The 22,826-nt window shown below is 37.5% G+C and overlaps 2 protein-coding genes across 3 annotated transcripts; one reads left to right on the forward strand and one right to left on the reverse strand.

The window, feature by feature from the left end:
- Window positions 1–2,193: 2,193 nt before the first annotated feature.
- LOC132040388 (C-type lectin receptor-like tyrosine-protein kinase At1g52310) lies at window positions 2,194–7,686 on the forward strand. 2 transcript variants are annotated; one of them, XM_059431025.1, is made up of 5 exons: window positions 2,194–2,480; window positions 2,611–2,674; window positions 4,537–4,965; window positions 5,218–5,773; window positions 6,868–7,686. In XM_059431025.1, the coding sequence occupies exons 1-5, from the start codon at window positions 2,397–2,399 to the stop codon at window positions 7,394–7,396; spliced, it is 1,662 nt and encodes a 553-aa protein (XP_059287008.1). In that variant the 5' UTR covers window positions 2,194–2,396; the 3' UTR covers window positions 7,397–7,686. The 2 variants fall into 2 exon arrangements, with proteins under 2 accessions (XP_059287008.1, XP_059287013.1); XM_059431030.1 differs by having other exon boundaries at window positions 2,195–2,480; window positions 4,540–4,965.
- A 234-nt stretch (window positions 7,687–7,920) lies between these two features.
- LOC132040402 (allantoate deiminase 1) lies at window positions 7,921–12,940 on the reverse strand. Its single transcript, XM_059431040.1, has 12 exons — window positions 12,692–12,940; window positions 11,765–11,850; window positions 11,438–11,541; window positions 11,282–11,366; window positions 11,048–11,164; window positions 10,058–10,167; window positions 9,871–9,976; window positions 9,678–9,764; window positions 8,951–9,193; window positions 8,709–8,834; window positions 8,474–8,635; window positions 7,921–8,180 (listed from the first exon to the last, which is right to left on the reverse strand). Exons 1-12 carry the CDS (start codon window positions 12,831–12,833, stop codon window positions 8,058–8,060), a joined length of 1,491 nt encoding a protein of 496 aa, XP_059287023.1. The 5' UTR covers window positions 12,834–12,940; the 3' UTR covers window positions 7,921–8,057.
- Window positions 12,941–22,826: the final 9,886 nt, after the last annotated feature.

A 22,826-nucleotide genomic window follows, 5' to 3' on the forward strand; every position in this document is an offset into this window, starting at 1 on the left:
ACATTTTAATACACATGTAAATAATTATAAAAATAATGATAGATTCTATAAAACCTTTTAATTCTGATTACATTTGCTTTCAAATCCAAATTCTTCGGTTGAATTTTCAATGTGTACGGGAAGAAAAAACAATAAAAGACATCGGTTTTTCAATTGTATAGAAGATGAATGAAGGTTAAACAGTGAAGGATGTGGTGAAGCGGATGGAGCTGCTCCTCCTTAACCTGAGGTCTCGAGTTTGAGTCCTGAATATGAAAAGAATCCTTGATAGGCCTCCGAAGCCCTACCCAGTGGAAATCTGAATATAGTTAGACTTCAATGCTGGAAGTAGAGCAAGACCTCAAAAAGTTTATTCCGACCCCTTACCCTTTCTTTCAATGTTGCCAATTCCCAGAATACTAATGTACCCTCGTGTATACAGTTGTCCAACTACTTTCTTCCTCCGACTTCACACCGGGTGAAAAATAAAATGAAGGTTTAAACAATTATACTTAGCTCAAACTGAGAGTCTGACACGATGAAATCCAATTCATTTTATATAGATGTTCTAGTTAAGAGATTGCGGGTTGGGAGTTGGGGTTGGGGGTGTTGGGGCTGGTAGGGGTGGTTCTCTCTCACTTTTATGTCATCTTCAACTCTTCTTTTTCTTTACTCTTTTGGTATCGTATTCTATCATATATAATTTGTAGTTTCGTTCACTCAAGTCAATTAATCCAACTCTTTTAACCCATCCCTCCTTTTATTCCGTGTTAAAATAAATCTTGATTTATCATTTATTATCCGGTCATAAATGTTATACTAAATTACCCGCGATTTTATTAACACGTGCTTAGTCTTTTTCTAACTTGATTATGAAGCATAGTTTGAAAAGATTACTTGAAAGACGGTTCATGCTACTCAACTAACACTCTGTTTGGATGGTTGTTTCCCGTGGTTCATTAATGTACAGTATGGTATGGTGTTGTATTGTATTAATGAACACAATGTTTGGATAGACTGTATCATTTGTTGTGGTTTGATAACATTTGTATTGTTTGGTTTGATCGTATGGTACTGTATAATAACTTATAAGTTTACTAAAATACCCTTAACTCTTAATTACAAATTAGTTTATATATATCAATAAAGCTCAGGTAAAAGATAAAATAGGAACTATAAAAATAAGTAGGTGTTAGGTGGGGGTGGTGGAGGGGTGGGTGGTTGTAGGATAAGGGTGGGGATAGTGGGTGGTAGGGTGGGGGTGAGTGGTTGTGGGGTGGGGTTAGGTAGTGGTGAGGGGTAGTGGGTGGGAATGGTGAAGGGGTGGGTGGTGTGAGGTGGGTGGTTATGGGGGTAGGGTGGGAGTGAGTGGTTTTTTGGGGTGGGTTTGGGTGGTGACGAGGGGTAGTGGGTAGTGGTGGGGGTGGTGGGGGTGGTGGGTGGAGAAGGGTGGGGTGGGGTGGGGTGGGGGTGAGTGGTAGGGTGAGGGTACTATGGAGAAATGAAATACGTAACCATGCAAAAATCAGCAAATCTGTAATTTCAAAAATAAAACTTTTTCATGGTTATATAACCACGAAATTACAACGGGTTTACAACACTATGCCACATAATTTTAAGAACAATGAATACAAATATGGTTTCATAAAAAATCATACATTCATGAACCATGGAAAACAACCATCCAAACAGGGGTAATATAAATAAGGGTTTGTTTCCACAACTAAAAGAATTTGAAGCACAATCGGAATAAAATAAGATTGAAAGGATGCTATGTTGATAGCTAGCTCGCATATATGAATATTGAACCTATGTTTGTTGTGGATTTGATCTTGTTAAACAGGTCCAGGTTCGAGAAAAGAGAAATGAAGAAGAATATTATAAGGATGGAATGAAAACTCTCCTACGTGAATATTTAAGTAGTTAATTAACTGGCTATTAAAATTAGCTAAGAAAAGAGGTCACAAATTCGAGCCGTGAAAACAACCTCTTGCAGAGATGCAAAGTTAGACACGTAAAGCCGTGAAAACAGCCTCTTGCAGAGATGCATGGTAAGACTGCGCACATGGACAAACCCTTATGATTCGATTCTTCTCCGAACCCTGCACATAACGAGAGCTTGGTACACCCGAACTATTTTTTTTTCTTTTCTTTTTTGATGAAATAAAGTTGAATATGTCCTGGATTTGACCAAAGTAATTAAAGAGAGGTGGGGACAAACATAAGGTGAGAATTAACTACCCTGTCTGAACAACACTTCTTCTCCAAAGTCCAACACTCTAAATTCAACTAACCACTCAAGACTCCAAATGTGAAGTCTTTCAATCTCTCTAAAAACCCTAACCACCCATATCCACTATGTCCAAACCCCACACTCAAAATCATTCTAGGTTTTGTTATACAGTGAAAACAACTTGATGGGTGTTAAGTTTCTGATGCATTCACACTTCCCTTTGCTTCTACTTTCTTGTTTTTTGCTTCAACTCTGTGCTTCCACTTCTGTAAGTAAAAACCCAAAATTTTACTGCAAATTATTAAATTTCAGAGAAAAGGGTGTCTGAATATGTTATCAGAAGTCATGTGGTGTGTGAATTTGGAAAGTTCTGATTTTTTTGTTTTTTAAATTTTCAGGTATCTAATAAGACACTTGATGCACAAGTAGCTCCAGCTTCTGAGAATCAAAGTCATGATGATGGTAATATTTTGGAATTAATTAGACTATTGTTCAGTCAATTTCCTTGGAACTGATTGATTGGGTTGTGTTAATAAGTTTAAGGCTCTTTTTAGAATTAGTTATAGAGTTTCATCTATAGTCATCTTTTCAACATAATGTTTCATTATATGTTGGGATTTCTTACTAGTGCTTCTTATGCAATGTGTATGTCTATGTATCAATTGCCTATTCAAACTAGCATAGTGAACTTTTGAGTTTGGAGCAAATAAATGCTGGAAAATCCAATCTTGTTCATCAAAGTGTTATAGTTTTAAGGTCTATAGCTTGGAGTATCTTGAGCCAAAATATCATTCATAGAATCTAAGTTGCTTGGACTCTTCACTTCCGCTGCCGCACCCGTGTCGACACGACGTGGGTGTGGACTCCGTGCCGGATCTGGTCAATGTCATGAAAAGAATCATTTAGCTGTTCTCTTTAGTTTCCACATTTACAAAGAAAATCTGGTCGCAACCTTTCGTTTCCATTTGTTCTGTAGGAGGAAGAAGTAAAGAACAAAGTTCTAGTTTTTATTGAACTCACATGGGTGAGTACTTCTTCTGTTAGAACCTCATTTCTTCTGTGTAAAAAGAGAAAAGACGATAATTGTTGCTTCATCAGTGCGAAAGGCTGTGGATCATTTCAGAGAAAGCTGGCTGATTGAGTCAATTGAACGGAATTAGGACTCCAAGCTGAACAAAAAGAGAAGAGAACATCGAAGCTTAACTTAATGCACTAAGTTTGGTTTTTGTCAACCAGATCTTGGTTCTTTCATTTGTCCATCATTCTTGAATCTTATACACCTTCCCTTTCAACTAATGAAAAGTGAACACTGAATTTCACACAATGTCAATATCAAACCTCAACTGATCTGAGTGATATCACACAATTCATAACACAAAGGCCAAACGTCTACCCCCTATCAGGTTCGTAAGACACAGGAACAGAGGTAAGGGGAGAAATAACTCACCTTATAGTTGTTGTCATTGGCCATTACCAGGCGGCAACATCGTACTTGGACCTTTTTCAGCTTAGTTTAAGATGGAAGTGGTGGCCGATTGTGGTGGATGTTTCAATCTTCGAATCTTGGAAACTGTATACCAAATGAATTCTAAATTTGAAGCTTATCCCTGCATTGTTAGCATGATCAAGTAAATCAGACACGATTCATTTGGCAGTCCATTCACTATCAACCACAGAATTTACTCCCCTATATTGATATGAAAATAAAAATACTTCTAGAGTTGTTTGCCATTTCTTTTCTTCATCAAAAAAAGAAGAATATACTTTTAGAGTGAAAATTCATCTTTATTGTGGTATTAGATGTAACCAGTTCATAATACCTTAGGTTTATGGTCCATCATGAGGTATTAGAAAGTTCAGAACATTTTGTTGACTTTTGTTTGATTGCAAAAATATTTTTTGGCTCTTGTTTGGCTTCAGAACATTTTTTCATGCAAATTTTCTTCATGTTTTTGAATTTGATTTGCAAAAATCCGTTCAGCTCCTTTTACCACGTTGTATCCAATCCCTTGTCCTAAAAAGTAGGGGAAGATAGAAGAATGCTATTGCAGGAAAGCAACTTATGAGCTTTTCACTCAATCAATTTCCAAAAATTAGTAAAAATGACTGTGGTACTATATAAGCTTTCTAGGAGCAAAGTCAGGATACTTATTTTTTTCTTAGATTAATCAAGAAGTTAGGATAAGTACTATTATAGCACTAGTGCAACTGAAACTTATTTGGACCTCAACATGATTTTTCTTAGTGTATTACTATTTTTATTTTTTAACTGGTCTAGTTATTATGTCTCATCTTTTTGACACTATTGTCTACTGTCTCGCAAGCAGGAAAATGTGATCCTGGTTGGTTTAGCAGCCCAAGTGGGAAAAAATGTTACAAATATAATGCGACCTCTTTGCAATGGAATGAAGCGGAGATTTACTGCAATGGTTTTGGGGGAAACTTGGCTGCCATAACATCTTCAGAAGAACTGAACCTTGTCCAAAAGCTCTGTGGCAATGATAGTAACGGATGCTGGGTTGGCGGAAGGAGCATTAATACCACAGCTGGTTTGGGTTGGAAATGGTCTGATAATGCATCTAGCTGGAATGAGAGTATTGTTCCTAATGCAACTTTGGACTCAAGTTGCACAAATTTTTCATGCGATGGCGTTAAGTCGGTGGGCTCATGTACATCGATAACCAATGGCACTACACCCCTTATAGCTGAGAGATGCAATATAACTCATGCTTCTATATGCACACTTGATGCTTGTAAGTGATTGCAGGACGACTTATTTCTTATTTTTTCTTCACCAAGTGTAATTTTGATAAGTGGGAGCAAACTCTTTCCCTGACATAATGTGGTGATAATATGTGACTAACAACTTTGCAATCCCCTTGTATTTTTTCCGTAAGCAGTGCATTTTAGATAACCATTATCTTGGTCTAAATTGTTAGCTAAACAAATCTTTTATAATCTTTGAGTGGGTTTTAAATAATCTTCTGATATTTTTGATACATTAGGGAGGAAGTGTCGCCATATGCGCTGCCACAGGGAATATCTCATTATTCTTGCAGTTGTGAGTGGGTTGATTCTTTGCACTACTTTGGCTGTTGTTATATGGCTTCTTGTATTTAAGCGAAGTAAAAGACGCAGGAGATCTCGTGCATCAGTTGCATTAGTTCCCCCATCTTGGAAAATTTTCAATCGCGACGAAGTGAAATCCATGACAAAGAATTTCAGTGAAGCAAATCGTCTCCTTGGGGACGCCAAAACAGGTGGTACCTATAGTGGGCTTTTACCTGATGGTTCAAGGGTGGCTGTGAAAAGATTGAAGAGGTCCGGCTTTCAGAGGAAGAAAGAGTTCTACTCTGAGATTGGAAGGGTTGCAAGACTTCATCATCCAAATCTGGTGTCTATTAAAGGATGTTGCTATCATCATGGTGACCGCTATATTCTATACGAATTTATTATCAATGGACCCCTGGATAGGTGGCTACACCATATTCCTAGAGGAGGTAGGAGTTTGGACTGGAGCATGAGAATGAAAGTCGCCACCACCCTTGCTCAAGGAATTGCGTAAGTAGTGTTCCAACATTATCTTCATCTACATTGTAGATTAGGAATAAATATGTTAACTTATCCAGATAGGATGATTTTAGTCAGTAATGTGAAAGTTTATTCTTTTGATTTCATACTTCCCTTCTTTGAGATGAGTATGAACTCATATATACATGTTTGGGTTGGTTTCAATTGGAGGATGTTATCATGGAAGTTATACAAGGATGGTAAGAATGCATGATTGATGATAATAATAAAAAGAAGAATGCAGGAATGTCTTGCAATATTTTCCTTCTTGAGTAAGCTGGGGTCATTTTGCTCTTTTTGGAGATTTAGAGAATTTGCAAGTAGGTCTTCTTAATTTTATATGCTACACGGAATTCGGACAGAAGCCAGTGAAAAAAAGATAAAATACTTGAGGAAATGGATGCCAGTGACATATCAGTTAGAAACAAAAACTTCTAACTTTATAGGATAGTTACATCTTACAGTCTTTTTGTATTCATGAGTTCCCACTTTGAGTGTCTTACATTGTTGTAAGGGGGATGTCTATAGAAAGTAAGATGTTGAATATGTCTGTGCATATCTACGAGTCTATGGAGGTCACTGTCATAAGCGAAGCAACCAAGATGCCTAGTTCTGGCTATCAATGGATAGGTAATTCAAGACCAGTCATGTCTATGATGGTATATTTGTTGAACATGAAAAATGGATAAAGACTATGCAGTGTCTATTACTAAAGTAACATATTTCCTAAGTTTTTATGGATAAAGACTATGCAGTGTCTATTACTAAAGTAACATATTTCCTAAGTAATTTATGGAATTATAGGATCTAGCAAGCATGTGAAGCTACTGCATAAGGTGAGAATGACCCTTATCAAAAAAAAAAAAAAAAGGTGAGAATGACTGGTTTGGTTGTGTTATTGTTGTATTTTTAACCATGAAATGTGAGGTTGTTGAAAACTCTTTTTTCTCGCAATGTCTCTGCTAGTGCACAAAAGAAAATGCGTGTGTGATCCAAAAGCATGACATTGTTTGTTTTCTAATTTCGGCCTTGGCAATTTCTTTGCTCATACATAGTTTGGTGCTTACTTTCATGAAATGTGACAGGTTTCTTCATGACAAAGTGAAGCCACAAGTTGTGCATAGGGATATTCGTGCAAGCAATGTTCTCCTTGACGAAGATTTTGGCGCCCATCTAATGGGAGTTGGTCTGTCTAAGTTTGTGCCATGGGAAGTTATGCATGAGAGGAGAGTCATGGCAGGTGGTACTCATGGCTATCTTGCTCCGGAGTTTGTCTACAGAAATGAGCTTACTACAAAGAGTGACGTCTACAGCTTTGGAGTCCTCTTGCTTGAAATAGTTAGTGGACGAAGACCTGCACAAGCAGTTGATTCTGTTGGGTGGCAAAGTATATTTGAATGGGCCACGCCTCTGGTGCAGGCTCATCGATATGTTGAACTCTTGGATCCTCTCATATCATCTTCTTCCTCTTCTCAGATTCCTGAAGTTGGAGTCATCCAAAAAGTTGTTGACCTTGTTTATTCTTGTACACAACATGTGCCATCAATGCGTCCAAGGATGTCACACCTTGTCCATCAGCTACAACAATTAGCTCAGCCTCCTATTGTAAAGTAAGTGGGTAAGAATTATAGATCTGACATTTCTTTTAACTGAAACCAGCCTGCAATACAAAACTTTTATCCTTGTTGCAAGGGCCAACTGTATTAGGATTTATTTTAACCTTGCTGGACATGCAAGGCCTTGAAGCTTGAACCGGTCTGTAATGGTTGAAATGGAATACAACTACTAATCTGTACGTGAAAGGCTAGTTGGTTTTCACTTGCATCACCAAAGCCCGTATGCCATGATCTGGTGCTGCTTTGTATTGTTTACTTTAAAATACCACCAGTTTCAAATTTTATTTCTGTTTCCTGTGTAAAATTGTCATTATGCATAATAACCAACTCAAGATATGACCATGAAATTTTCTTGAAATCTTGCTTTTTCCCCAAATTTTTCAGCGAGGTCGTTGGTTTCTGTGTTACTCGTTTATGTTTCTCCAATTTTTCATCATTGCATGCCATGTCGCCACTTACTCGCTTCATGTTCACGCAATAGTTTTGGTTAACGATAGTTCACATTAACTACGATAGTTCACATTAACTAACAGGCCAAATTGCTTTATTGCAAATGTACATTCTCGTTACTGCAACTACAGAAGTTGAATCGATATATACAAAAATGGGATTATGAATGGCAAACTAGCCTACTAGATTACATTGCAAAATGCCAGTAATTACAAGAGTGTCTCCAAAAATGCAAGGACTGCCATTCCAGCTGCCCAAACATCGTCATCCGATACATGCTCTGCAGGAGAATGGCTGATGCCTCCACGACAACGCACAAAAAGCATTCCCACCTATTGAAAAGTAGCCAATCGTTAATACAATCTAAGAAAGAAAATAACCGTCCAACTGTCAATGACGCGGGTTAAAACTAAGACCATGGTTCAAATCCCAGCAATGATTAAAGATGTCCGGTGATTTCTTCCTATTTGCCTAATTTTGGGCGGACAAAGTAATCAAGGTACATGTTTTGGCGGGTGGGATGACATGTACTCAATACAATGGTGTGCATAGCACACCATATTTATATATAAAAAATAGAAAATCGAGTCCAAGACGTAAATTATAAGGTTCAAGTATAACTCACATTGGTTAGATGAGACATGGCCATTGCATCATGTCCTGCTCCACTCATCAGTACAGGAACATCACCTGGATCCTCACCGGTAATTCTTTTCAAAGCGGCGTAAGATGCAGATTTTAGCTCTGTACTGAGGCCAGGATCGCAAACCACAGCATTTGCATCATGCTAAACCAACAGAAGAAGTGTTAGTCATAGAGCAGCTGCAGTTAACGCCACAAAGGATTCACGAATCTCTCACCTTCCGCTCAACATTACAAAAGACAGAACGCCTGTCACACATATGATAAAGTCTATTGGAAAATTCATAAATTATAGCTTCTCGTCCTGTGTCATCCATTGCACGTACATCTACGGTGAATGTCACCTGTGAAAAATGCACATATATTATGAGTACTAAATATTCTCGAAATTCGAGCTTCCCTGTATGGATAATGGACAACAATATGGAACTTCTATGTCAGCAGTTCAAGGAGTGCTTGCCTGCCCTGGAATGACATTACTTGCACTTGGCCAAGTTGATATTTCTCCAACAGTACAGACCAGAGATCCTGCAAGAGATTTTACTGTTGAAGAAGCGCATTGACCATCATAGGACAGATAATACTCAGGTTGTTTACAAAGACTTTCTAGAAATACAATTAGTTCAGCAGCTGCAACCATAGGATCCTGTCGCATATTCATAGGTACTGTCCCTGCATGTCCTTGTGTTCCTCTCACTGTCACCTACAATGCTTAATTCCAAAGGTTCTGGTCAAGCAAGCATTACTTAAACCAAATCTATATGCGACAATGTATGTATACCAAAAGGAGATGTGAGTGGTGACAAGTGGAAGTAAGCCAAGCTGTAGATTATGCCGAGAACACATATCCAGGGGAGAAATTTTTCTCACTATTTAGATCCAATTCAACTATTCCCCCGCATTTTGATCAATCTTTTTATTGCCAAGGGCTTCAAATAGGTTTCTTGATTAATTCAGTTGCAATCTTTTGAAGTTAGCTTCAACATATCAAAGTAAAATCCAATACCCTCACGGCAAGGAACATCAAGATTCCACCTTGGAGCTCAGAGTAAGCTCAGTGATACATAATATAAGTACTTTTCTACTTTGTAACATCATATCATCACAAAGACCAGAACTACTAGAGCCTTAAAATCTGCTCCAACTAGGTTACATTAACAAACTTAAAATAAAAGTAGATGACGCACCTTCAACCTTGTCTGCCCTGCAATACCTTTTACTGAACCAAGAGGGAGACCAACATTCTCCAGTACAGGCCCCTGTTCAATGTGAACCTGCGGAAGACCATTAAAACAAGATCCATCATCAGCAACTATGTTACCAGGGATCTTATGAAGTAGTTAGTGACTTTTATATGGTATATTGAGAACTATTATTGACCTCAACATAGCCCCAAACAGATTCTGGTTCATATTTGAGCTGCAACAGGTTTTCTTCTGTAGTTTCTATTGAATTTGCTCTCAGAGCACCTTGCACTGTCACACCACTGAAATACAGTTGCACATTAGTGTACTGAGACACAATAGCTATACGAACAAAGACAAGCTTTTGGGTTAGCCATACAAACTTCTTATCATGTACTTGCAACGCTGAAACTGGTAATATGCCAGCAATAGCTGCACTCCCCAAGAAGGTTGACTGAAACCTTACTCCCTCCTCATCACAAAATGCAATTACCTGCAAAATAGTACATAAGATTTTTGTAATATTGGAGACTAAAAAGCAGGAGAGACTAAATATTCTATGATATAATATTAACTGAAAATAAAAGCTGTAAAAGTATAAGGAATACAAAGGAGAAATCGAATTGACAGCAAATATCACAGCAAGCAACTAGCACTACTACTAGTGCTGTAACACTACCTACAACTGCTCCTATATGCACCCTCCAACTCCTCATAATCCTGCTACCACAAAATGATCACTGGTCATATTATATTACTACAGTTCTTTTGCCAATATCTAGATTCTAGACAGACTAGCATGCTAAAGTGTTACTGCACAAATTATAGTGAGTGGAGATGTGAAAATAAAATTCTTCATGAAGAGTTTCTACTGTTTAATTAGTAGATCTAAAAGAAGTTGTATTTGCTAGATATAACTCAGTTCTCCCCTTCAAGGTCTTATTATGTCAAGTACCTGAAAATATGTAAACTCAACTCTTGGCTGTTCAAGGTACAACATTTCAAAGAGGTCAGAATATACTATCTGAGCTAGGATTAGATGGCCAAGAGGGGAAAATATACTATCTGTTGGAAAGCTTATGACTAGCAACTTACAACTAGTAATTGAACTATATACTCATCAATCTAGCCACTGAAGTGTGATAGTTAAGTTAAAGAAGAAATTACTTTTTGGTGTTCAGATGGAGAACCTCCACTAAAAGATTTTGTCGTTAGGAAGTAAGAGGACTCAAATAAATTTCAGTGCCCCCTCGGATATAGCTAATAACTACTAAAAGACGTGTTTATTGGTTTAACTGGAAAAAAAAAGATTTTACAAAATGGCAAACATGACAGACGATCGTATTCCAGGTAACATGTTTTATGTGTCTCACCTCAACTGGCCGCTGGAGTGTACCCAACCTTCCGCTGGCATTCAATGCCTTCAATGCAGATATTGCACAAATTATGCCCAATGAGCCATCAAAGAATCCAGCATCAATAACTGTATCCTGTTGCAACAAAAAAAATATTCAATGTCGGGTTCTTCTGCAGCATCTTGAACTAGTAATGCTGGGAAGTAAAACAAATCTACTATAAGAAGAAGATGTAAGAAATCAATGCTTCACCAAATGAGAGCCAATTAACAAAGCCTTTTCACTTGGATTAATCCCTTCAGCCCGACCATGGACATTGCCCATTTGGTCCACCCACCTGGAACCAGGAGTGCCCTCAATTAAGTTTCTGTCGCATTAAAAATACAGTAAGATAAGTCGAAAACATACGTTTTCAAGCCTGCATCTTCCATCCATGCACGAAGAAGATTTCCTGCTTTGATCGATGCAGGGCTTTGGAAGGTCCTTTCAAGGTAGCCATTTGCATCACTTACCTGCCACACAACACAAAATTTGTTACTTCAACACTTGTACTGATGAAAAGCAGGATAAGAGATAACAGCAAAACGAGCATAAATGAAAGCAACATATACAACTGCAGAAATCAGTTAATGGATTCATTTATGCATAATGTATTGTAACACACAAGAAAAACATGCCTCCCAGGAAATTTGACTTCACAATTAATGATTTAAATAGTTTGCCTTGCTTTGATACCTTTCCAAGCTCATTGAGTCTTGCAACAGCTTCCTCCTTGAGGATTTCAGGGAACAAATACTTTATGCCTTCTGTATTTTCAGCACCTAATCATCAATAAGAGCACCACATTATTACAGCTTTGAGGTATTTAGTATAAAAAGAGCAACTATATCAATGAAACAAAAAAAGAATCTTTCCATGAGATGAAAAGGGAATAGTTCTTCGTGATCAAGAACACAAGTTTTGGGTTTCAGAAAAAATCAATTTTAACAGAACTTCACTATTGGGACTTAGAAATAATAGTCTTACAAAAATGGCTAGTCACCTAGATAGAGAAGCAAAGAGTTATTAGCCTGGAAAATAATTAAACTAATAAAAAGAAACATAATCATAGTACTTGTGTACATTGTGTGACGTTACGATCCAAGACCTAATGAATTGAAGAGGGTATGAATATACAAACAAGGAGAACATATAAGGACTAATTTTTCCAGTAGCGAACTTTGTCAATTACCATTTGTTATGCCTGAAAACTAAAACATGGAACACCCAGTATAATTTAAAAATGGCTCACAACATAATTTCATTTTGACAATAAAGAAAGCATTTTTCTAAAAAGAATCAAATCAACACATACTCTTCAACATCTATTAAAGTGAGAAAGAATATACTTCAACTTTTACACGCCAGCTGCCTACTGGGAAGACAGTGGGGATAAGGGGAAAAAAGATACAATTACAAAGCCACACATTAAAAGGTTACAATCATGAATCATCTCATTATCAAATCATTACAAAAAGATCCTATTAAAATCACAAACAACCTTAAACATACATTTCAAGCAGAGATATTAAAAGGGTTGATTTATTATCCAAAAGGGTCTCAAAATCACAACCTTATATGTCAAGAAACCCATAAATGAATCAAAGAAATATAATTAATTACCAAAGAATGTGTTAGACATGGCGAAAAAAGGAGAAAGAAGAAGAAAGAAGGATATGATTGAGATAAGTTTGTTCATGATTGCATGGGAAGCAAATGAGCATGTATGGGTAGTAATAATAGGATAATTATTAGGAGCCGCCATGGCTGCTTGCTGCAAGCTTATGGAGGAAACAAAAGGCAAGCAAACAAGGCCACGGCACTGTCAAAACGAGAAAGATAAGTGACTCTAGATTGTGGAAATCCAATAAAGACCACTACTAGTATATATAAGTACAAACAAAACAATTAGTTCATCCTATACATATTTACCACCTCGCTATTTGTTTTAAGCTGAAGCTCGTGGCTCGTGACCCGTGAAGGCTCTAGTTGTTTTTTGTTTTTTCGCGACGTGGGTCCCACCGGGCCTTGAAAAGATGCTATGGGTCACCCCACCACCCCCCACCCCCTAAAAAAAAAAAATTCATCGTGGTTACTCGTTTCGTCTCAAATTATAGAGTCCGGCACTTTTATAACCCAAAAAAAAAAAAAAAATTTGAACCAAACTAACCCATTAGGAAAAAAAAAAAAAAAAAAGACTCACACACGCGCGGATTACGGCGTGAAAGGGCCAAAGCATACTTTTACAGTTTGACCCTTTCACGCACAAAATCTATGCGTGAAACCCTTCCCTAAAACCCCCGACCCCAACACATGCATTCTCTTCTCTTTCATTTCCTCCATCTTCACCTTTTCAACACACTTTTGCACTTCCAAAAATATGTCTCAAAGTTTTGAAACTTCAATATTTGCTATACAACCCGATATTTGTGAATGCAGTTATTACTGTAAACTAAAAACATCAAAGACCCAAGATAATCCGGATCGCCCTTTTTTGTGTTGTAAAGTGCCCGAAGTAAGTGTTTTTATATTTTTTAGTGTTTTTTTTTCACGTTATCCACATATTTTACTTTCAAAAACTGATTTTCTTGTAATGTTTATAGGATATGGGCGGTTGCAAACACTTTCGGTGGGAAGATAGCATTCACGTGAATAAAACGGTGGCGGCGAAGTTTAAAAATTCACTTTTGGATAGAGATACCGCGACTTCACGTATTTATAGAGATACCGCTAAGTTAGACTCGCAATTTAAGCTTGTGGAAGCTGAAGAAAAATTGAACGTTTGGAGGTGTTGCTCACCGATTCCGGAAAAAAAACGAATTTTGCTGAAGGCTAAACTTAGAGAGGCTCAACACGAGAAAATAGCTTTGAAAGAAAAACTTAAATTGTGGAAGATTATTTGTGCTATCTTGTTGTTGTTCATTATTTATATGTATTTTGTTTATTTAGTTTAATATTTCTATGGATTATGTTTTTTACTAGTTGTATCTTTTCCCCTATAATGTAATCCGCACCCTTTATGTACTAATTTATTTGTGGTTCTTTGTGAAATTGTCAATTAATAATAGACTTTAACAATAAACTTTGAAGAATTAAAAACACGCCAAACTAATTCAAATTTATGACTTCATCACAAAATAAAAATACAAATTAACAGCCTTAGTCCGAAACTTAAATGACCCATAGTCTAAGACAGTGAGCCTAAATAGACCTTAATCGTCATCAGAATAGAAGTCCTCAATATCGTCCTCCAAACGATATTGGCGGTCTCTTAACATACATCTTTTTTCAGGAGATGTTAGTTCTCTTAGGTTGATGATGCTTGTTCTTTAGCCAACTTTAGCATGTAAAATCTACAACGTCTTGCCAGCATTCTGTTGTTTTCTTTTCTAATCCTTTGTACGGCCATCTCGCAAGTGGACCTACTCGAGCCATGGTTATTGAGTACCTTGTTGGGATTGGAGCGTTGAGATTTTCTAAGTCACGAACAAGACGTTCTAATTCGGCAATCCGATGTAACCATTCTCTGGGTAAACCGCAATAATATTCTCGCGGATCTGAATATTTGACACTACAGAAATCATCATTACGCTCTATAAGAAGGTGCGGATTTAGCTCGTCTAGTTTGAAATTACTGGTATCACTCGAAAAACTGCTATGATTTGAACTCTCATTATCACTGCTATTTGGTTCTTTTGGAAGGAGTAAAGACCAAGCTGAGTTTCTACTACTCGACATTGAATATGTTGTAGTCTAATAACAAAAGAAATGGCTACTTATATAGTTGCAAACCCCCAAGTACCCTGGGGGGGTGTCTTTATGACCCTACCTACTTACCTTATTATAAGAAAAATATTAATCTTCATCGGACATTTCACAGTCCGAATTGGATCTAAATCTTGTGCTACCATGTATACCGTATTCTACCCTATGGTAACGTATTTGCATCCGATTGTTCTCTTCGCGAAAACGATTAAGAGCAAAATTAAACCCTTGTGGAGTTCCCCGAGCATTGACATAGCACCTTTTTTTGGGCGTTTAAGCCCTATTGAAGCTAACTTTTGCTCCAGTGCTTCAGCCTCCCTAACACGCCAATTCCACTCCTCTCTCATTGTTCTATTGTATTCTTGATTGAATCTTTTGTTAGGGTTATTTGAGTAATGAAAATCATCATCATCTAGTTCCCATGTCCTACCCATTGCTTCAAATATTTTTGCTGGGGTAAAATGTGTAATAGAATCAAGATTACCAAATTGGTTGTAGAATGTTATGATAACTCGCTTTAAAGTGAATACTAGTTGTTTGTCAATCATGTTATATATAGTACTGCATTTTTTGACCGTTTATTTGAATTTAATTCATATTTCGCAATGTTCTTGTGCGCAATGGAACATGATTTGACAACACATCATGCATGCCAATTTCAGCTTTTTTTAGGACACGTAAAGGACCGATTTGACAATACAATGCTGCATTTTTGACAGTTTATTTGAATTTAATTCATTTACGCAATGTTCTTGTGCGCAATAAAACATGATTTGACAACACATCATGCATGCTAATATTTCAGCTTTTTTATGACACGTAAAGGACCGATTTGACAACACAATGCTGCATTTTTGACAGTTTATTTGAATTAACGCAATGTTCTTGTGCACAATAGAATATGTATGAATTTATGACACGTAAAGGACATGATTTGACAACACATCATGCATGCCAATTTCAGCTTTTTTATGACACGTAAAGGACCGGTTTGATAATACAATGCTGCATTTTTTACCGTTTATTTGAATTAAATTCATATTACGCAATGTTCTTGTGCGCAATAGAACATGTATGAATTTATAACACGTAAAGGACATGATTTGACAACACATCATGCATGCCAATTTCAGCTTTTTTATGATACGTAAAGGACCGATTTGACAATACAATGATGCATTTTTGACCGTTTATTTGAATTTTATTCATATTACGCAATGTTCTTGTGCGCAATAGGACATGATTTGACAACACATCACGCATGCCAATTTAAGCTTTTTTATGACATGTAAAGAACTGATTTGACAATACAATGCTGCATTTTTTACCGTTTATTTGAATTTTATTCATATTACGCACTGTTTCAATGCGCAATAGAACTCAATATGAATCTATTTACAAAGAATGTTAGACGAGGTAAAAACTCATCCATTTCATAAGTTTAAGTCTCTTAAGTCCTACAAAAAATGGCTCAAGATATTCCGCATTAAGGTTTTGATACATTGGGATGGTATTATCCTTGATGACAATAGATAGTACGATTCGTTACAATAAAAGACCAAACGTTTATGTTAAATGTTCACTTGAAATGTCTTGTGAATCACTAGTCACTTACATATATGAAAAAATGAAGGTTAGTATAGATAGTATGAAATCTCTATAACGGGGGATATCCACAATCGATTTCCAATGGTATAGTGCTTTATGGTAGGCATTATATCAATGATAATGATTCTTTGAGGGATTATTTGAATGCGCCGAGGAGAAATTAAAATATTTTGTCGCCCTTAATGTTCTTGAGATGTATGTTGAAAAGATACCGAGAGATCCCGCAAGAACAAATTTACCAAGCTAACACGTATGGAGATTTTAGTTCTTACGGGGTATTTTGAGTGGTCGGGTGCACTGGAAAATCTTACCCAATAATTAAATCAAACTTGGTAAATATGCATTCTTATATTATTATTTTATGCGAGCACGTGTTTATTGTATGTATTGGTAAATAACCATTTTTAAATCTTTGTAGGGGTTATAGACACGATAAAAGTAATATTGGGCAATCATCTCAATTTAGTGGAGCAACTCATTATTATCGAACTCTCGGTTCGGTGGAGGCGATTATTATAATAATTCTCGGTTCGGTGGAGCCGATTATTATAATAATTCTCGGTTGATGCGGTGATTATTATCAAAACTCACCGATGTACCACAAACAAGGATGAAAGGCAATCCTCTCAGTTTGGTGGAGTTGATTATTCTCCACACCATGCTCATTATCAATATGTGTAGGTTTATCACCTTGATGTTGAATAATTATATATATATATAGATATTTGAATTTGGAATTTAACATATGCTTTGTATCGTGTAGGAGGAGACCTTTCTTAGATGGCGCTGATTGTCCAAGTTATGTGGATACATCAGAGAGTGATGGCGATGAACCAGCTAATAATGCAGAGGTAACCGATGATGAAGATAGTGAAGGGATGAAGAAGATACGCATTTTATGTTATATCTCGCATTTCGCACGTCGGAATATTTTTAAGTTGGTTGCGAAGAATTATGGACGAGGTTATCCCTCGACGTAGTTTTACGACAAATGGTTTATGATTTGTTTGGAAGGAAGCATTAAGGAAAAAGTTGGGACTAAGAATGCATTGTGGAAAAATATGTGTGCATCTTATGGTGCAAGATATACAAATATGTGGGCAAAAGTTGACCAAGTCAAGGAATTAGTTGTCTTTTTATTTAAAGAGAATTCTAGAAAAAATTGGAAAAATTGAAGACAAAAAAAAAAAGAGAAAGGCCGGCCATGTGAGGGCCGTATTATGCTGCCCGATTACTAATATATATATATATATATATATATATATGTGTGAGGAGTGATCGAAGAAGAAGTCTTCATTATTTCATGTTCTAGAAAAATTGAGAGAAAGAAAGAAAAGAGAGAAGAGAGAGCCACGGCCTTGGGCGGCAGTTTTGGCCATGAGAGTTTGATGAAGAAAAATTATTTTCTTCCATGTTTTCCACTCTTTGGAAGGTGCTAAACAACATGAAGTAGTTGTTGAATCAAGTGAAGCTCTTGTTCTAGCAAAACCTTGCTATGTAAGTAGAATGAAGAAGGGCATGGAAGAGGTGAGATTCAATCTTATTTTTCTTATGTTATGGATGGTTTGTACGTGTTGTGAAGTATGGAAATGAATTAAAAACTTGAAAATATGGATGTTAAAGTCAAGCCATGAATGTTGATGTTGTCTTTTATGGGTGCATGTTGTTGTGATGTAGTAATGAAATAATGGTAGTTAGCATATTTGTATGTTGTTGTAGTATGTAGAATCGAATAAAAGTCATGAAAAATATATGTATGGGGTGATGTGGTTGTGGCCGTGAGTTGTGTATAGGTGGTAGGAGAATGAATTAATGTTATTTTGTATGTTGGTTATTGTTGTTATGAATTACGTAATGAAGAAATAAATGAAATGCATGGGAATGTGATGTTGAAGGTGTAGCCGTGGGGGGCTGTTTTGGAGGGAGTATGACGAACAAATGTTATGTTGTGTTTTGGTGGTTGTTTGTTACGGATTATGTATGGAAAATGAAGGTTTGATGATCTAAATTGAAGTCACAATGGTTGTGGGCTGAATTGGAAGTTAACATGATTCCTATGTAGATCTTACATTTATGCTAATAACTATGCTAACAAGTGAATTGTTGATGTAGTTTATGAGTTTAGAAGAAAAGAAATGTGTCGTCGATGTTTACTTGGACTTGGAAGGTTTCGGATTGCCTTGTATGTTGGATGGACCGACTTGAAAATTGTGTGGACTACTTGAAATATTCTTAAATTTTGATGAAATGATCTCGGGTTGGTATGTGAATATGTGGATGTTGATGTTGACTTGAACGTATGTAGTTTATTGGAATACAAATGGAATGTCGTTGAATTATATAGAAAGGAGTTATTAATGTTAGGATGTGTTTGGAATCGATTATTGACATTGTTATTATGATTATTGGTTTGGTTGTTGTTGATATTAGCCGAGATGAATTCTCGGGGTCGGTGAATATATAGGGGAGATGCTGTCGAAATTTCCGTAGAAAAGTAATGGTTTGGAATGAGATTCTTCGATGCTTATAGCTAATGCTTGATGCCTATTGATGTGTGGTAGATCTTGAGAAGCCGAGGCGCAAATTGGATTAGTTCCGAGGGCGGCCAAGGTATGTAAAGCTCACCTTTCTTTCTTTGGCATGTCTTAGTACTACTAAGCTATGACCCGAGCCTTGGGGTAATTCCACTCTTAGAATCCGAGCTTAGGTATGTACCTTGTTCATCCCTTAACATGTACTCTTTAATGGGACCAAAATAAGATTTTCATGTTTTCAAAAGAATGAATTTCAAAGGTTTTATAAAGACTTTGACTACAAAAAGGGTCCCGAACTTCAAACGTCCGTAACTTTTGCATACGAGCTCGGATTGCCCCGAAACATAATATGTATGATCATAAGACATAACTTTCCCCTACCTACCCTAGTCGGGCTCGGACGGGGGTCGACACCGTCCGTGGGGCCCGCGACCTTTCTATGCCTATTACGGGACGACCTTCGGAAAAATGTAAGTTTCGTTTCATTTGGACTTTTGCATATGAATTTTCTTACTTACTTAATGATTTATGATTACGATTTTATGCATATGTATGCTCACGACTCCGCTCGTGCTCATGGTTGTACCTCCTTCACCGAGTCCGGGCCGGTTATGCCGCGCGCAATATGATAAACTTCCGGTGTGATGCCGTGTTACGGTTCGCCGAGCTCCTCTCCGCAGGGCCGGTTCCGTTTGGTGTGATCTTGTGATATGGTGTGTACGGTCGGCTATGATGTGTTACGGGGATTTGTCGGGTTACGGAGATCCGAAATCTTCTGTGATGCGTAAGTGGCGCCAACGACGGCGGCGACCACCGTTCTAAGAGCCTGCATGATTTGCATTTTAATTGCATATTTTGATACTTTGCATATTATGTCCATCTTACGTATTTTGTTCCTATGGTTTGGTATTTACGCTTTTACATACTCGGTACATATTCCGTGCGCCGACCCCTTTTTCTTCGGGGGGGGGCGTTTCATTAAGCGCGGTACACCTGTGTGAGTCAAGACGTTAGCGAGAAATGTTCCGGCGGATTGGCGAGCTCCACTTGTTCCGTTTTTGCCGCCGAGTCGAGTACGTGCATACTATGATATCCGAGTCATGTTAGAGACTTTGCGGACGAGTCATATGCATCGGATGTTTAAATAGGGATGAGCGGCTCTATAAGCCATCATTTTGTGATATGTGATATTACAGATTTTGTACGATCGCAAGTTTGTATTTGATTTGAAATTATGTATTTATGATTTGGCCATGGGCCCAATGCGAGTACGTGTGTTACGATAGTCTGAGGGTTCGCTCGGCCCTGGATAAGGGTCGGGTGCCCATCACACCCTATCGAAAATTGGGGTGTGACATTTTAGTCCCCAGAGGCAACCAGAACCAATTCACCACCACGCACCACCTCCGATAGCGAAAAACCCAATTCCTGATAGCCCAATGCAGTGGCATTCTAACTATATTCCATATCTAGACAGTCTCCAAGGTCGTGAGAATGCATTTGTCTTCACAAGAGATGATGATCAAAGTAGCCAAAAAATATGGATTGAACCAAAAAATTCCATGACTGATGAATGCATCCTTGCAAAGGGAATGCAGTTCACATCAAAAAAGATGTTGCAACAGGCTGTCAGAATGTATTGTATAAATGATATGAGGGAGTTTAAGGTTGATGACTCAAACAAATCGATATGGAGGCTGATTTGTAAGCAACATACTCAAGGCTGTCGGTGGTTGCTTATGGGAATTGCTAAGCCTGATGGTCTGTAGGAAATCACAAAATTCCACCCTAAGAACACTTGTGATATGGGACAAAGTCGAGCACATCATTTTAATCTAGATATAAACATGATTGCTCGGTGTTACTAAACACACGTTGAGGAAACTCCAACGTAACTTATCGACCGTTTACATTATATATCTTATAGCAATTAAAATATCATTGCTAAATGTTGTTTGTTTAAACTTATGCAGGATGCCTATCAAAACTTGTATTAGCATGGTCCACTCAAAATATGGTAAAATCATAAGCAAGAGAAAGGCATTTCTCGGGTGTAGACGTGCTTTTGAGACTATCTTTGGAAGTTGGGAATCCTCTTTTCAGGCGTTGCCGGAGTATATGGCGGCTCTAAAACATGCTAATCCGCAGCAGCAGTATAGTGGCGTTTTAAGGGCGAAATTTTTGACTTCGTCTTTTGGGCATTCAAACCAAGTATTGATGATTTTGCTCACTGCCGGAATGTAATATCGATAGATGGGATGCATGTATATGACATTAAACTCCTAATTGCAGTAGGTATGGATGCCAATGGGTCAATATTCCCTCTTGCTTTCGCAATTGCCGCCAACGAGAGCAACGAGACATGGGGATGTTCTTGACTCATCTACAAACTCATGTTATTAAGGGTCGTCAGGGCATATGTGTCTATCGGATCGTCGTAAAGGCATATTGCACAATATGCGCACTCGGAAGGAGGAAGCCTCCATGCTTGCCATCGATATTGTTTAAGGCACTTAAAGGCTAATTTGCAAACAAAGTTTGGAAATGGCAATGTAAACAAATTGATGTGGAGGGTTGCGAAAGGCATCAACAAAAAATGGGCTGCAAAAATGGACGCTAAGGGAAGTGAGTGAAGAGGCATGTGTTTGGTTGATAAAATTAGAAGTTGAAAAATGGACGCTTTATCTTTGATGGAGGGGGAAGGAGATGGGCATGCTCATTGAATGAATGACTCGGGTCTTTCAATGGACTCCTCAAATCTGCTCGAGGACTACCGTCACCGCGAATGGTAAGACTAACTTTCGTGCGGGTCGTGGAGCGATTTGCGGATGAGACAAGGCAAAGTAGACGCATATTAGTCGACCGAGAACATGGATGCCAAGCCTACAAAAAGATAGAGCACCATAGAAGAAAGGCGAGGGTCACCAAATGACCAGGTATGACGTCGTTCAACGAGTGTATGAAGTTAGAACGAGTTATTGCGACGGCAAGAAATGAGGAAAAAAACATATCGTTCTTGAGCGTATAAAATCATGCACTTGTGGTAAGTGGAAAACGACGTGCCACGTACCATATTCTCATGCGATCAAATGCTTTGAGAGAATGACCCAATGTAACTAATTATGTGGCGGAGGAATATAAGGTCGTAAAATACCTTAAAGCCTTTCGAAGGCCACTTCCGTCCCCTCGGTGATCAAGCTTATTGGCCAATGGCCATGGCAGCGTTTTCTATGATTGCGAACAAGAACCATATCCGTAAATTGGGAAAAAACAAGCTAACCCGTTATCACAATCAAATGGATGTTAACGAAAAGACTTACTCTCGCAAGTGCTCGACATGTAAATAATTTGGGCATGATAAGCGTTCATGTGGGCAAAACTCCCGTGATGGCAGCACATCTGGAAGTAGAAGAGTGTCTAGAACTTGATTTTTTTTGTTTAAGTCTATTGTAATTTAATGATGTATTTTGTTGCTAATGGAATGAAATATTTTTCAATTATTATGAACCTCTCATATTGGAATTATTTTTAAATATTATATTTATTTTTGCACATTCAAAAGGTGCCGATTACACAATACAATAACAAAATAAAAAAGACATAAAAGAAAAAAAACCTAATACAAAGCAGAGTAATTTTTTTCTTTTCTATCTTTCTTGAACCAAAAAAGTACTTTTATAGCTTTGGGAGTAAAACAAAAGAGATTAATCAAAACCCTATAAAATATGACACTTAAACCTAAATATAACAAGTTTTCAAACGTACTTCGGAGTACTTTACAACCCCTAAAACGACGATCCAAATGTATATGTATACTTGATGTAATGAGCCGATATTATTGTACACTAAAA

Source organism: Lycium ferocissimum, chromosome 2 (assembly GCF_029784015.1).
Source record: "Lycium ferocissimum isolate CSIRO_LF1 chromosome 2, AGI_CSIRO_Lferr_CH_V1, whole genome shotgun sequence".
Taxonomy (NCBI): Eukaryota; Viridiplantae; Streptophyta; class Magnoliopsida; order Solanales; family Solanaceae; genus Lycium; species Lycium ferocissimum.